Here is a 16062-nt window from a genome sequence, read left to right on the forward strand (position 1 = left end):
ACTTATCAAAATACCTAGCATATTTGAGCCAAGTGGAAAAAGTTATAACGACTCACAATCTAACACACACACACCTATATATAAAGCCCCATGTGGCCCAGTTCATTTGCACACCATTGTCAACTCACATAAACCCACCCACAGGGACAAGCAGGGCATGTAACCCCTGGCCAGTTGGACATAATTATTCCCCTTACACAGTAATACAGGGTAAAATTGCACTGGTTCAATATGGTAGCCACTAGCCACAAGCTGCTATTCGAGTTTAAATTAATTTAAATTAATAAAATTTAAAATTCAGGGACTTCCCTGATGGTCCAGGGGGTAAGACTCCACACTCCCAATGCGGGGAGCCCAGGTTAAATCCCTGGTCGAGGAGCTGGGTCCTACATGCACGCCACAACTAAGACCTGGCACAGCCTAAATAAATAAATAAATATTTTTTTAATTAAAAAATATTTTTAAAATAAATTTCAGTTCCTTAGTCACACTAGCCACATGTCAAGTGCCTGATCGCCACATGTGGCTAGTGGCTACTATATTTTAGTGCAGATATAAAACAATTCCATCATTGCAGATAGTTCTATTGGGCAGTGCTGCGAAGCATTTCTTTTAAACTAATTCCATTGCAATAAAACAATTTGTGTTTATTACCCAGGGGATTCTGTCTGTAACTGCAGAGTAGGAAAAGCAATCTGGCCAGAGTGTCTGTTGGTGGGAAGGACGGAAAACCATAGATTCTAAAAGGCTGCGTGCCTCTCGCCATAGGTCCCAGACACGGTGTTTCCAAACCAAAAGACGTGCAGCCTCTGCCTTTGGATGTACCCAAGGGCCTGCAAATCTTGCTCCAAAATGAGGTGGCAGTGTCTGATCACTTGTTTCAAAGCAAAAATTGAGATGCGTGACGAGAAAATATTGTCAGTCTACTTAACAGAGACAGACAATAAATCTAAAAACAATGACTAACTCAGCAGTAACGAGTACTCCTGGCACCAAGAAACCAAGTCTCCCTGGAGAAATGACCATTTCCAGGTCACAAACATCTGGTCAAGCAGGGTAGTGTTACCGAACCAAACTTGGTCCCCTCGCCCATGGAGCAGCGAAACCAATGTACTGACACCGGCTTGTGGTGAAGGAAAGCGCAGCGTTTGTTTCAAGGCCAAGGAAGAACTGGCGGCTTAGCTCAAAAGATCCGAACTCCCCAGTGGCTTTCAGGGAAGGGTTTTTAAAGACAGTGTGAGGGAGAGGGTGACAGGGTGTGTGATCAGCTAGCTCGTGCACGATTCTCTCATTGGTTGATGGTGAGGTAACAGGGTGATTTAAAAAATCAGGAATCTTGATCATCAACCTTCTGGTTCCAACTGGTCTGGGGTCTATGTGACCAGCACGCAATTAACTTCTTCCACCTGGTGGAGGTTTTAGTGCCTGCAGACAACTGAAGGGTACGGCCCAGGGTATTATCTATAGCCCCTGAGGAAGAACCAAAGGCCCTTGACCTTGTTTTATGGCTAAACTGTTATTAGTCTTACTTGAATATTTTCTTTTGTTTCTGGTTTTTTTTTTCTTCTCTTATTAAATTTTTCTTTTTGGAACTCAGGGAAGGTCTAGGATGCTAAAGCTTTTCTACATACAAGAGGTGGGCAGCGGACACGGGGCCTGGGCAAGCGTCTGTCCCCGGGAAGGCTCTGTAGGGTCCCGCTCCGTTTCAGTAGCAAGGAAGCCATCTCAGACTCCTGGGGACATATAAAAAAGGACCCAGCAGTCAACCAGTAGAGATTGCCCCAGCTACAGAGGAGGGAATGTGAGCGTTAATAAGGATAACAACTCCAATGGATTAAAGCACACCAAACATATTTAAATTTGTGTTAATAATAACGATACAAAAAAAAAAAATTTCCAAAAACCAAAAAAAAATTGGTCACCACTGTAACAGTGCTGGGGAAACAATTATTTTCAAAACTGGTCAATAAAGAAAAAAATCAAGCATTTATCTTGTTTTTCCCATACAAACTGTACCACTGGATAACCAAATAGACTAGTAAGTTTCTCTTTATAAAGGCATTTCAAAGTAAATAATAATGTTTTAAAAATTGAGAGAATATCATCATTTTTCAACCCTTAGTGAATTAATGGATCTATGTATTGATTATCAATAGTTGCAAACCCTATAAAAAGAAACATTGTAAGTCACCTGATGGATGAAGGTATGTCTTGCCACCCATCCCAGCCCCCAAAAAAGAAAGGAATAAAACGAACTGGAATCTGATCAAGCTTTTAGGTTCAACAACAGCTTTTTTTCAGCATTTATTTTTAGGAAATAAAGTTCAGAGGAACATGTTAAACTACACCCAGGGATACAATGAGCCAAGTCCAGGCTGTGGGAGATCAGAAAACACACAAATTAAAAGGTGTGTGTGTGGTAGGGGGCGTGGATCCTGTGAATTAAAAACCGACACAACTGCGCTGAGATGGCACTGTGCACCTATGAAGATGACAATGATCAAAATGACAAATGTTGGCCAGGAAGTGGAGAAACTGAAGCCCTTGTACACTGCCGGTAGGAATATAAAATGGGCAGCGGCTTTGGAAATAGTCTGGCAGTTCTTCAAATGGTTAAACATAGAATTACCATATGATCTAGAAATTCTACTTTTATGTATAGACCCAAGAGAAATAAAGACCTATGTCCACACAAAAACTTGTACACAAATGTACACAGCAACATTATCCCTATCAGCCAAAAAGTGGAAACAACCCAAATGGCCACGAACTGCCGAACAAACAAACACAACGTGGTCTATCTACACAAAGGAATATTACTCAGCAATAGAAAGGAGTGAAGTCCTGACACAGGCTACAATGTGGACGAGCCCAGAAGACATGATGCTGAGTGAACAAAGCCGGCACACATAGCATGTGATTCTATTTCCAGGAAACGTCCACGATAGGCAAATCCACAGAGAGAGAAAGATTGGCAGTTACCGGGGGTGGCGGGGGGGGAGGCGGAGAAATGGGGGTGACGGTTAACCGGCACAGGGTTTCTTTTTTTTTTTCGGTACGCGGGCCTCTCACTGTCGTGGCCTCTCCCGTTGCGGAGCACAGGCTCCGGACGCGCAGGCCTAGCGGCCATGGCTCACGGGCCCAGCCGCTCCGCGGCATGTGGGATCCTCCCGGACCGGGGCACGAACCCGCGTCCCCTGCATCGGCAGGCGGACTCCCAACCACTGCGCCACCAGGGAAGCCCCCATACCTCTATTTTTATGTTGAAAAAAATTATATACATTTTAATATATTTAAGTCTCTAATTACATTTTTTTTAAAAATCACACATTTCCATTCTGTTCTTAAGGCAGGTTAGTTTAATTTTGTAGAAGAAATACTTTCAAACAATACAAATGACACAATTAGAACAGTGACAAAAATAGAGATGAATACTGATTATAACTTATTCCCACAACAGAAGGTTACTTATTTCGGTGGTGACAATTACGTGACCAGATGAAGTGAAGACCGAATTCCCTTTTACTCATCACACTGTTTCTAAAGGACCCTGGTGGCAGACTTCGGATTGTCCAAGGCACGATTATGGGCAAACTTAAACATAAGAAAATACCCCTTAAGACGACAGGACTTCACTTTTTGGATATGTGGGATATTTTCCAGGGGGTGGCAGTCTTGACTAGTCGGAAGCTGCACAATCGATCACGAAAGAGAAGCCAGTTAGTTAGGGTGCCTCGTGCCCTGCCTGGTGGCCTGGCCTCTGTCGCTGTCCACGTGCCACTTCCAGCACAGCCTGCGAGTAGCACGGACCCGTCACCTCCCCGTCCTTCATCAGCCTGGCTTTTCCTTCCTTTCTGACTATGGTCCCATTCAGGTGCAAAAGCAGACAGGGGGGAGGCGGAGAAGCACAGGGGAAAGGCGCAAAACACAGCGCTCCTTGAACTGACACCAAAGCTGGGGCTGCATTTGTTTCTGGTGGGGCAAAGGAGGGATTTCCTTTTTTTTTTTTTTTTTTTTTAACTCTGGGATGGGGAAGCATTCCAAACAGAAACCTGTGTCTAGTGGGCAGTGACATTTGAAAACCCTTGCGGGCCTTCTGTATTGGCACAGTGGGTTTCCCCACGTTGCTACTTTGTAGGGGTCAGCAGGAAAGCTACCTCAACCTTTCCACCCACTTAGAGCTTCAACTGGCAGTGCCTACACACAGGCCCGGCAACGCGGCCGGGGCTCTCCCACGTCTGGGGAGCCATGTACCTCAGACGCATATGACTTGCTCTCCACACACCCCCGAGTCCAGCGGCAGCCAACCCATCAATCTGAAGTTTCAACAGCTGGGGACAGAGAGGGCCTGCCACCAACCTGACCCGTGCAGCAACGCTGTCTCCTGGGGGGGCACTTCTGGCAAGCACTCGTGTGTTTTGTGTCTCTACCTCTGTTGTGGGTATATATGCAGAGAAATTAGCAAAAGAAAAAAAACCGGGACTAGAGGCAGAAATACATAGCAAGAAGTGACAAGTGTGAAAAAGCACACAGTTTTCAGCCTTACCACCACAGACAACTTCACTGTCCGTGATAGGTCACATATCAATGAAATGCTTTTACAAAATGCATTTTTAATAAATGTGAAAAGGAAGGTGGGTTATACAAGGGAGTGCTTACAGACGAATGAGAAGAGAGATGCTGCTGATTAAGGGGGGAGGGGCACTTTCAAGGGAGGGGCACAAAGACCCAGGAGGAGGGTTCCGTTTTCTTTTACATTTTGTGTGACTCACCTCGTTTACTTTTCCGAGGCCTCATGAAGGAGAGTGCATTTCATATATAATAAATACGTATTAGGCAAACTATACCACCTGGCATTTTTAAAGGATGGTATAGTTTTATTACGTAAAGAATTTTTTCCTCATGAGCTAGTTCTAAGATTTCTTAAGAAATATTGGGACGACTCCAGTATGGGGCGGGGGCCCTCCGATCGAAAGCACATGCTCTCCTGTGAGTGACTCGCCTGGTAGCTGTAGTTCCCACGGAAGCTGGCTTCCTCAAGAAAGCGCCTTCAAAGGTTATCGTGTCCATGTCGTGACTGCTCTATCCATCAGCGGATCCAGTGACTCCGTGAAAACACACCTTCCTTCTTCTCTCTTCACTTTCCTGCAGGGCAGAGCAGCAGAGCAGAAGCTCCACCACCGCCCTCCTTGTCGGTCAGGATCAGATGGGGCAGACTGGAAAGGCAGGCGGGGCTGCCGAGGCCGGGTGAGGGTGGGCTTGTATGGCTGCCGGGGGCTCCGTGACCACCAGCCTCAGACCCGGGGTGGGCACGGAAAGGTGCACGGAAACCAGGGGCTATGGGTGCCCAGCCCGCGCGGGAGACCAAGCTCCGCAACGCACACACCGCACTGACTCAGGACTGAGCCCCTAAGGTGGCATCGTAACAGAACACAAAGGGTGCAAAAGTGTACAATATACATGATAAATGCACAGAGGAGAAACGGGACGAGTGACGAGTTCAGCACATAGTGTTTGCATTTCGGATGTCAGACACAAAACCGGCCCCAAAGTTCCATTCTACCGCATGGCAAATACTGAAGAACAAAATTTCAGTCTTAAAATACATCTTAAAGTCAGTATTTTCCTTCAAGGAAAAAAAAGTACTATAAATAAATTACAATACAGTGAATTTGCCTGAACTCACTTCGTTTCTGTCTTCCAGCCTTTAAGTCAAATAAAACAGCGTAAAAACTGTACACTCTTAACATGATAATTGATCTCTTATAAAATAACCTGTCTTCAGAGATGTCAATTTCACAACAAGGAAAAACCAAGCCCTGTTGCCGTCACTATTATAAAATATATATGTATAGATATATGTGTTTTGTTTTTATTTTTTACAAAATGTGTATATTAATAGCTTTGCACAAATATTTTAAAGACAAATTTAGCTAGTCTAAGAACTTCATGAAAATAAAACAGGCAGATAAATACTTTATGTGTACAAAGCACTACATCAAACATCGTCGGCGGGCAGAGGAGGTACGTTAATCCTTGGTCTTGTAAAAAATGCTATCTTCTCCCTGCGATTGGAAAGAATTACAGGTTAGAGGCTGATAGAAATGCAGTGAAAGGTGGCAAGAGGCTCTGCCATCAATGACAGCTTTTCTGACTCAGAGAACACACTGAATTTCAATCCCCAGGGGCACATCTGTATACAAACCCTCTAAAGTTTCTTGCCCCGGCCCCCTCTCTAAATTTTAATAGAAGTTACAAAGCCCCATGAGGGCAAGGGTTTGTCTCCAGTGCCTAGAACAGTGCCTGGTATACGCAGATGCTCAGCAAATATTTTCTTTATGAATAAATGAAAAACTATACAAGGAGTTCTAAATCATAGTTGAAGGAAGATAGCTATAGTGTTTTATACTCTTTTATGATGGGGAGGTAAAAATTCAAGGTATAAAAAAATTAAGGCTAGACGTCAGGCACACATTATTTAGCCCTAAAAAGGAACACTGCACTGATTCATGCTACAACATTGATGAACCTTAAAAATACTATCCTAAGTGAAAGAAGCCAAACACAAAAGACCACATACTGTATGACTCCTCTTATATGAAAGGTCCAGAAAAGGCAAACCCATAGAGACGGAAAGGAGAGTGGTGGCCGCCAAGAGCTGACGAGAGGTTGGCATGGGGAGTGACTGCTTACCGGGGGTACAGGGTTTCCTTTTGGGGTGACGGAAATGTTCTGGAACTGAATACAGATTGTGACTGTACTAAATGCCATGGAATTGTTCACTTTAAAATGGTTAATCTTATGCTTCGTGAATTTCACCTCAATTTTTTAAAAAGCCAGACACAAAAGAAAATAGATTGACTGGGTGATTTTCCTCATATAAAAGATAAAAACAGGGAAAGCTAATCTACACTATTCAAATTCAAGATGGTGGTTATTCTGGTGTGGGAAATCTGGGGGTGCTGATAACATGTGATTCTTGCCATGTAGGGTTTATGACAATTCACTGAAATATTTCATATATAGGACGATATGCATGCTTTCCTGTATGTCTATTATGCTTCAATCAAACGTTAACTAAATAAAAAAAAAGTTAACTAAAAAGGCAAAGGTGATACACATATGTATCTATATGTAGATCACTGTGCTGTTTACAGGAGCAAACATTTGGAAAGAAGCAGGGTATAAAATAGGTAAATTATATCTGTTAGATGAGACATTACAGCCAAAAAAGATAACAGATGATGTGGCAACATGGGGTATTTTAATTTAAAAAGAGCTAAATGCAAACTCGAACCCACACTGTGATTACAAGCAGCATGAAAAAACAGTGTTTAGAAAACAAGATCGGAAGCAACTCCGCACAATGCTAACAGCAGGGGAGATTCCTGCTTTGTCCTCGACTTCCTGTGGGTCCTTCTCACTACTTACTTTACTCTTCATAATGACAAAGGTATGACAGGAAAAAGCAAGCAGGAGAGTGAGGCCTGGGCTTCTCCCCACCTGAACGCCTGCACCTGGATGGGCTCTTTGAGGTTCTGCCCGCGCAGCTGGCACACCCCTTTGGAGGCCTTCTTCAGCATCTTCTCAGCTGCCTGTTCTTGATGGAAGTCAAGTTTGGTCTGTCTCGTCTGGAACAGCAACGCGGGGTGAACCAGACGGGTTTGCTTCCAGTTTTAAGGAAGACCGATGGAAGCCCCTGCCAGCTCCGGGCACCGGGAGGCGAGAAAGGCCCGCCTGCCTGCCCCCTCCCCCCGTTGGCGGGCCGGGGCCTCACCTGCCTCTCGGCCTCCCGCAGCAGGCTCCGGAAGCGCTCGTCGCGCAGCAGCCAGGCCGGGGGCTCGGCGTGGCCGCGGAGCTGGGCGTCCTCCAGGCGCTGGCGCAGCTCGCGCAGGGCGCACAGCTCCTCGTTCAGCTGCCGCTGCCGCGTCCGCGACGCCTGGAGGTCCAGCTCCAGGTCCAGGGACGTGCGCGCCGCCAGCGCCGCCAGGGAGGACCTGCAGGGCTGCGAGACGGCGGCCGTGAGCGCGCCCACCCCGCCCGCGCCCTGCCTGCAGCTTCTTCCCCGAGTGACCGACCCCACTGGAGGGAGACACCCGCAGCGTGGCCCGACGCCAACACAACACGGATGTGGGCGACACGGGTTCAAACCTCCACTCCGGTAACGAGCCAGTGACAGCAAGCTGTCCGCTGTAATGACGACCTAGGCTTTGGCTAAAGCGCAGAGAAACAGACCCTCTCACACGGGGCAGGAGGGCGTCATCTTTCTCAAGTGCTACTTGACAATATAAGCAAGAGCCACAAAATGTTGTGTTTTCTTTGGTTCTGAAATTTCATTTGACTTGCATCTGAAAGGCACAGCTGATGATGTGCAAAAGCTTTATGACAGAAAAATTCCTAAATACCTGACAAGAGAAAAGTGATCAAATACATTATAAGGCCCGCAGAAAACGCAGCTATTGTAAAAAGATGAAAAATATGCCGACATGGCAAAATCTTAACGGCCTACTGTATAACGGGAAAAAAGCACGTTATAAACCACGTTGAGGGCTTTCTGGTTAAACACACAAGCTGTCAAAAACGTTCCTCCCCAGGGAATTCCCTGGTAGTCCAATGGTTAGGACTCCCCGCTTCCAATGCTGGGGTGCAAGTTCAATCCCTGGTCAGAGAACTACAACTGCAAGCCGCGCAGCGAGGCCGAACATCAACAACAACAACAACAAAAAACGCTCCTCCCCACACACGCCTGAAGTAAGCAAGTCTCCTGTTTTCAAGAAAGCTCTAAGACGAGAATAGAATTTTGTACACGGAGCTGAGAGCAGTAGTTCCCACGCCACGGCTAACAACGCTGGGGAAGGCAGTTAGCGCAACAAAATCACAACTCCACGAGCCTATCAGCGTTGTTGGGAGGACTGAATAACTGTATGCGTTTTACACACCCATAACACTATTTTGCACATATACAGAAGTTAAATGCAAATGTAAGTGACTTAATAAACACAAACTCATTTAAAAGCTCTCCTGAATTCATAGTAGAGCTCACTGGTTCCCAACCACGGGTGACTTGGGCCCTCCGGGGACATTTTTGGTCGTCACAACTGGGGGAGGGGGTGATACTGGCAACTAGTGGGTCAAGGCCAGGGATGCAGCTCAACGGCCCACAGTGCACAGGACAGCCCCCAACAAAGACAGACCTAGGCCAAAATGCCAACAGCATGGCTGCTGAGAAATACTTTTGTTGCTGAGTTATGTATTTTCTTATCATTCTCAGTCAGCGGCTACTCTAAATACAACCACCACAAGGAGATCTGGGAATTTTTTTTTCTTTCAAAGAATTCTTGCCCGGGCACTACCTTACAAATTAAAAGTAGCAAAAGTGTGTAAACTGGCGTGACGTGGAGAAAAAATTCGGTGTATATAAAGGAAAACTGTAGAACGTCCTAAGTAGGAGAATGCTCCAAGTTGAAAGACTCAAATTTTCTAAACTGTATATACTCCCTTGTCAAAAAAGAAAGAAGAATCTCTTATACAGAATGGCTGTTTATTAATTTATTATATTTTAAAATGTAAAGATCATGTATCATCTTAGATTATGACATTATCTTAGGAAATTAACAAATATTGGTAACATATTGACATTATATACACTTCTAAAAATTATATCTAAGTAAACAAGGAAATAAACATATTACCTTTCAATTAATCTTACCTAAAATATTACCCCTTCGGGTTTGTAGAAGTAACTCCCAGCGTACATACAGACGGCAGATTAGTCTACGTGGCACATACCTGCTTATAGCGAAGGGTTCGTCTTTCCAAAGTGTTTCGGACAAAGGGGGACTTCCGGGGCAGCGTTGAACTGTCGCTGTCACTACGATAAAGCTACACCAAAAAGACTGAGGTTCAGAAACATTTCCTCAAGAATTCAACATTCATTCTCTGTGTACTCTGAACTGGATTATTTTGTTTCGTGCAGGTGCTCAAACAGTTATGACGTTTAGAGCTTTTACCAAGACTTTGGGTTTTGCTTACAAGAAAACCCCACACAAGAGTTTCAGGCCAAACAAAGACAAACCAAATAAGCAGACCAACCCCCAGCCCCACCCCTGCTTCAGGTCCATCAACCGAACCAGCTGAGGTTTTCCAGGCTAATCGAGCAACACAATTTCGGTCCTATCAATGCCAACTGCCACTTGGTACGGTGTGACGCTCATGAAAACCCGCACTCTCCTCAGCGCTTTTCACTTTTTATCAGTCATTCTCATTTGCTGTGTTTCTAGCTTTGGCAAGAGCTGGGAAGAGTGGCGTTCCAGATAAGAGCCTCGTTCCCGGCAGGAGGACAAGGCCACACCACTAACACCCACCCTGCCCGTCAAGGGAAAAGGCCTGTCTTTAAAAAGAAAAATAAATAATGCCGACTTCACGGGAGCCGAGACGTTACGTATTTCATTTGGCGGCAGGTTTTCATTTCAGGATCAACATATATCTGTGTGAAAGCAAAGTCCTGGCCTTCACGGCCTTACTTTCCATGCCAATGAACCCCAGATAGCAGGAAATGTTGCAGCACTGCACTTACGTGCCTCCCAGTCATCACAAACATATATAAAAACAGAGGCCTCTAGAAGCATCGCCGGTCAGTGCGTGCCTTTGTGCTGGGCACAAAGCACAGTGCAGGGGCTGGAGGCCTGTCTCTGGGGAGGTGAAGGGCTTCCTCCTTCACCACCCCATCCTCCTCAGCAAGCAGGTGGGAGGCTGCTCCACAGGGGTTCGGCAAGAGTCTAGGATAAGGAAGGATGGCCTTCGATCAGGCACCTCCAGCCGCGTGATGAAGCATCAGGCCCCACAGGGCTGCAGCCTGATGGGGCGGGAGTGCCCCGCCTGACCCTGGGCTGCCCGGGGCAGCGCGACCGGGACACCTCACTGCGTGGGGAGAGGAGCTGCAGGCCTCGCAAACGTGGCCACCCGGGCCCCAGCCCCTGTTGCTCCCTCCTGTGAGTAAAGGATTCCCTGCCCAAGAAAGGTGGGCTCCCTGCTCAGCTCCTGGGCAGTGACCTGTAAGTCCCTAGAACGTTCTAAGTGTCTCTGTTTACCTGGGGACCTTGGCCTGGCCGCACAGTCTCTGCTGACAATGTGAGGGGGGCCCTGGGCCACCAGCTTGACCCTGGAGGGGCTGCAGACGAAGGTCAGCCACGCCGGCCACCAGCAGTGCCCCGTGACCACCCCTACAAAACCCCTGGGCACCAAGCCTCGGGTGAGCGTCCCTGGTCGGCTGTGCTCCGGGCACGCTGCCACTGCTCCGAGAGGTGAGAGCTGCCGCACAACTCCGCTGCGGGAGAAGGGTTGGAAGCTCCGCCACGTCTCTCCGGAGCGCTGCCCGACGCCTCTTCCCTCTGCGCGTCGGTCTGCACCCCTTCCCTGCGGCGCACCATCATCGTGGATACGACGGCTTTTCTGAGTTCCGTGAGTCCTAGCCAATTTCTGAGGGTGGGCCTGGGGACCCCTCAGTGTCTCCCACGTAGGCCTGAGGGTCTGCCTCTCTCATATGATCAAACTCTGGCTTTGCCCTAATGCAGCGGCCCCTTGGTAGCCCTTTCAAGGGAAGATGCTTTCTCCAACGAGCCCCGTCAGAGGAGCGGGAGGGTCAAAGCTCTCCTCGAGCCAAACGGCGCCCCAGTCTGCTGCGTCGTGAGCACTTATCCTCAACAGCGCCTCGTCTCTGCTAGTCTGTGCCGTCACTGTCACACGGCCACGGCCGGCCAACCTCCAACCTGCTGTCCTGTCTCCACGGACCACAGCAGGTGGGGTCTCCCCCTCCACCTGTCTCAGAGTTCTCAACCCTGCGTGCAGGTGAGGATGTGCCGGGAGCTCCAACCCTCTGCTGCCCAGCCCCGCCCGCGACCGATGAAGAATCCTTCCAGGCAGGTGGCAAAGGACTCCCGACTTACTCTGCAAACGTACTGGCTTCGCGCTCCGGGCGAGAAAGTCTGGGAACGGACAATGGTGCTGCTCCGCGTGAAGGGCGAGCCGCGGGCCCTGCGGCCAGGCCTCTCCTTCGGCAGACTCGCCACCTCTTCCGGGAAGAGATCTTCTGTGTTGGTTTCCTTATCAACCTAGATAGTAATTTATTGTTTACCACGACTCTTTCTAGAACACAAGCATTAAATTAGTGGAGTCACCAAACAACCTTGCCATTGCCACTGGAGCTCTAACTGGCATTTCACACTTAACACGTCCAAAATGGAATTTCTGATATTCCCTCTGCCAAGGATCTCTACTTTCCCATTTGTTCCAGCAAAAAAAGGGTTCGTGTCATTCTGGACCCAGCTCTCTTTCATACACCCTATATCTGGTCCAAGATTAAATTCTGCTGGCTCTGTGTTCGAGATTAAGCACGTTTTGACCTCCTATCACCAACCCTCCATCGGGGTCACCATCGTCTTGAGCCTGATTAGCGCAGGAGGCTTCTCACCCGTCTCCTGGATTCCACGCCTCCCTCCTCCCTTCAAACCCTTCTCAACACAGCACCAGGGACACCCTGGTAAAAACTGAAGTCAGACCCAGCAATTCCACTCCTAGGTGTATACCAGAAAGACCTGAAAACAGGTGTTCAAACAAATACTTGCACACAAATGTTCATAGCAGCCTTACTCAAACAGCCAAAAGGTGGAAGTAGTCCAAACATCCACGGGCGGATGAGAAGCTAAACAAAACGTGGCATACTCATGCAAGCGATGAGGAGGGAAGTGCTGGTAGATACTACAGTCTGATGTACCTTGAAGACATTAGGCTGAGTGAAAGGCCAGTCACAAGAGGCCACATGCTGTATGAGCCATTCATTCATTAATTTTTACTGAAGCATAATTGACTTACTATGTTGTATTAGCTTCAGGTGTTCAACATACTGATTACATATTTTAATACATTACAAAACGATCACCATGATAACTCTAGTTACCGACTGTCACCATACAGAGTTTACACAATATTATTGACCTTATACCCTATGCTGTACAGGACATCCCCGTGACTTACTTATTTTATAACTGGAAGTTTGTACCTCTTAATCTCCATCACTTATTTCCCTCATCCCCACCCCCTCAACCCCCCTGGCAACCACCAGTTTGTTCTCTGTAGCTATGAGTCTGTTTCTGTTTTGTTATGGTTGTTCATTTGTTTTGTTTTGTTTTTAATTCTACATATAAGCGAAATCATGCAGTATTTCTCTTTCTCCAACTTATTTAGCATAACACCCTCTAGGTCCATCTGTGCTACTGTAAATGGCAAGATTTCCTGCTTCTTTATGGACAGTATTTCACTGCATATTATGTACATACATATGTATGTGTATATATGTGTGTCTGTGTGTATACATATATACACATATATACCCCATCTTCTTCACCCATTCATCTATTGACAATGGACACTTAGGTTGTTTCCACATCTTGGCTATTGTAAATAATGCTGTAGTAAGTATAGGGGTTCATATATCTTTCCTAACTAGCGTTTCTGCTTTCTTCAGAAAAATACCCAGAAGTGGAACTGCAAGATGGTGTGGCAGTTCAACTTTTAACTTTTTGAAGAACCTGCTTACTGTTTTCCACAGTGGTGACACCAATTTACATTCCCACCAACAGTGCACAAGGGTTCCCTTTTCTCTACATCCTCTCCAATGTTTGTTATTTGTTGTCTTTTTGATGATAGCCATTCTGACAAGTATGAGGTGATACCTCATTGTGGTTCTGATTTGCATTTCCCTAATGATTAGTGACACTGAGCATCTTTTCATGTGTCTGTTGGCCATCTGAATGTCTTCTTTGGAAAAATGTCTATTCAAGTCCTCTGCCTAGTTTTTAATCAGGTTGGTTGTTTTTTTGATGTTGAGTTGTCTGAGTTTTCTGTATAGTTTGGATATTAACCCCTCGTCGGATATAACGTTGGCAACTATCTTCTCCCATTCAGCAGGCTGCATTTCTGTTTTATTGATAGTTTCCTTCACTGTGCAATAGCGTTTCAATTTGATAAAGTCTCATTTGTTTTTTGTTTGTTTGTTTCCCTTGCCTGAGGAGAGATATCCTAAAATACATTGCTAAGATTGATGTCCAAGAGCATACCTACCTATGCTTTCTTGTAGGAGTTTTATGGTTTCAGATCTTATATTTAAGTCTTTAAACATTTTTAAATTGAATGGGAAAGTAGTCCACTTTGATTCTTTTATATGTAGCTGTCCAGTTCTCCCAACACCATTTATTGAAGAGGCTGTCTTTTCCCCTCTGTGTTTTCTTGCATCCTTCATCATAGATTAGTTGATTATATAAGTGTGGGTTTATTTCTGGCCTCTCCGCTCTGTTCCATTGACCCATGTGTCTTTTTTTGTGTGTGTGCCAGTAGCATGCTGCTTTGATTACTGTAGCTTTGTAGTACAGTTTGAAATCAGGGAGCATGATACCGCCAGCTCTATTCTTCTTCCTCAAGGTTGTTTTGGCTATTCGGGGTCTTTTGTGTTTCCATACAGTTTTTGGATTATTTTTTCTAGTTCTGTGAAAAATGCCTTTGGTATTTTGATAGGTATTGCATTCAATCTGTGGATTGGCTTGGGTAGTATGGTCATTTTAACATTAATTCTTCCAATCCATGAGCATGGTGTATCTTTCCATTTGTTTGTGTTGTCTTCAATTTCTGTCATCAATGACTTAACACTTTTCTGAGTACAGGTCTTTTACCTCCTTGGTTAGATTTCTTCCTGGGTATTTTATTCTTTTTGATGCAGCTGTAAACTGAATTTTTTTTTTAAATTTCTCTTTCTGATAGTTCATTGTTAGTGTATAGAACTGCAGACGATTTCCGTATATTAATTTTATATCCCTTAACTTTAAATGTTGCCACTTTACTGAATTCACTGATGAGGTCTAGTAGATTTTTGGTCGCGTCTTTAGGATTCTCTGTGTATAGTATCATGTCATCTGCAAACAGTGACAGTTTTACTTCTTCCTTTCCAATTTGGATTCCTTTTACTTCTTTCTCTTGTCTGATTGCTGTGGCTAGGGCTTCCAATACTATGTTGAATAAAAGTGGTGAGAGTGGGCCTTGCTCCTGATCTTAGAGGAAATGCTTTCAGCTTTTCACCATTGAATATGATGATAGCTGTGAGCTTATCACATATGGCCATATATGGTCAAGTTATGTTCCCTCTCTACCCACTTTCTGGAGATCTTTTATCATATCAAATGGATGCTGAATTTTGTCAAAAGCTTTTTCTGCATCTACTGACATGATCTTGATTTTTATTCTTCAATTTGCTAACATGGTGTATATCTCTTAGATTGATTTGTGGATACTGAACAATCCTTGCATCCCTGGGATAAATCCCACTTGAGCATGGTTTGCTAGTATTCTGTTCAGCATTTCTGCATCTATGTTCGTGAGTGATATTGGCCTGTAGCTTTATTTTTTTGTGGTGTCTTTGGTTTTGGTCGGGGTGATGATGGCCTCATAGAATGAGTTCAGAAGCACTCCTTCCTTTTCCATTTTTGGAAATAGTTTGAGAAGAATGAGTGTTAACTCTCCTTTAAATGTTGGTAGAATTCACCTGTGAAGCTATCTGATCCTGAACTTTTGTTTGTTGGGAGTTTTTAAATTACTGATTCAGTTTAATTACTAATAATCAGTCTGTTCATATTTTCTATTTCTTTCTGATTCAGTTTTGGGAAATTGTATGTTTCTAGGAATTCATCCATTTCTTCTAGGTTGTCCAGTTTACTGGCATACAACTGTTCATAGTAGTCTCTTATGATCCTTTGTATTTCTGTGGTGTCAGTTGTAACTTCTTTTTTTCGTTTCCTTTTTTTCTTTTTTTTTGCTATGCCATGCAGTCTGTGAGTCTTAACCACTGGACCACCAGGGAAGTCCCCTCTTTTTTTCATTTCTGATTTTATTTATCTAGGCTCTCTTTTTTTCTTGATGAGTCTAAAGGTTTACCAATTTTGTTTATCCTTTCAAAGAACCACTTCTTAGTTTCACTGATATTTTCTATTCTTTTTAGTCTCTTTCATTAATTTCTGC

At 45.2% G+C, this 16062-nt stretch overlaps 1 protein-coding gene across 3 annotated transcripts in view; it reads right to left on the reverse strand.

Moving 5' to 3' along the window:
• Window positions 1–3342: 3342 nt before the first annotated feature.
• WWC3 (WWC family member 3) overlaps window positions 3343–16062 on the reverse strand; it is a 122866-nt gene continuing 110146 nt past the window's right edge. For all 3 annotated transcript variants that reach the window (XM_060002223.1, XM_060002224.1, XM_060002225.1), the window contains 5 exons: window positions 11946–12110; window positions 9790–9882; window positions 7778–8005; window positions 7504–7631; window positions 3343–6065 (listed from right to left, as the gene is read on the reverse strand). In XM_060002223.1, the coding sequence (XP_059858206.1) occupies window positions 5999–6065; window positions 7504–7631; window positions 7778–8005; window positions 9790–9882; window positions 11946–12110 (681 nt within the window). In that variant the 3' untranslated portion in view covers window positions 3343–5998. The remainder of the gene's footprint in view (window positions 6066–7503; window positions 7632–7777; window positions 8006–9789; window positions 9883–11945; window positions 12111–16062) is intronic.

The sequence above is a fragment of the Delphinus delphis genome, chromosome X, assembly GCF_949987515.2.
Source record: "Delphinus delphis chromosome X, mDelDel1.2, whole genome shotgun sequence".
Taxonomy (NCBI): Eukaryota; Metazoa; Chordata; class Mammalia; order Artiodactyla; family Delphinidae; genus Delphinus; species Delphinus delphis.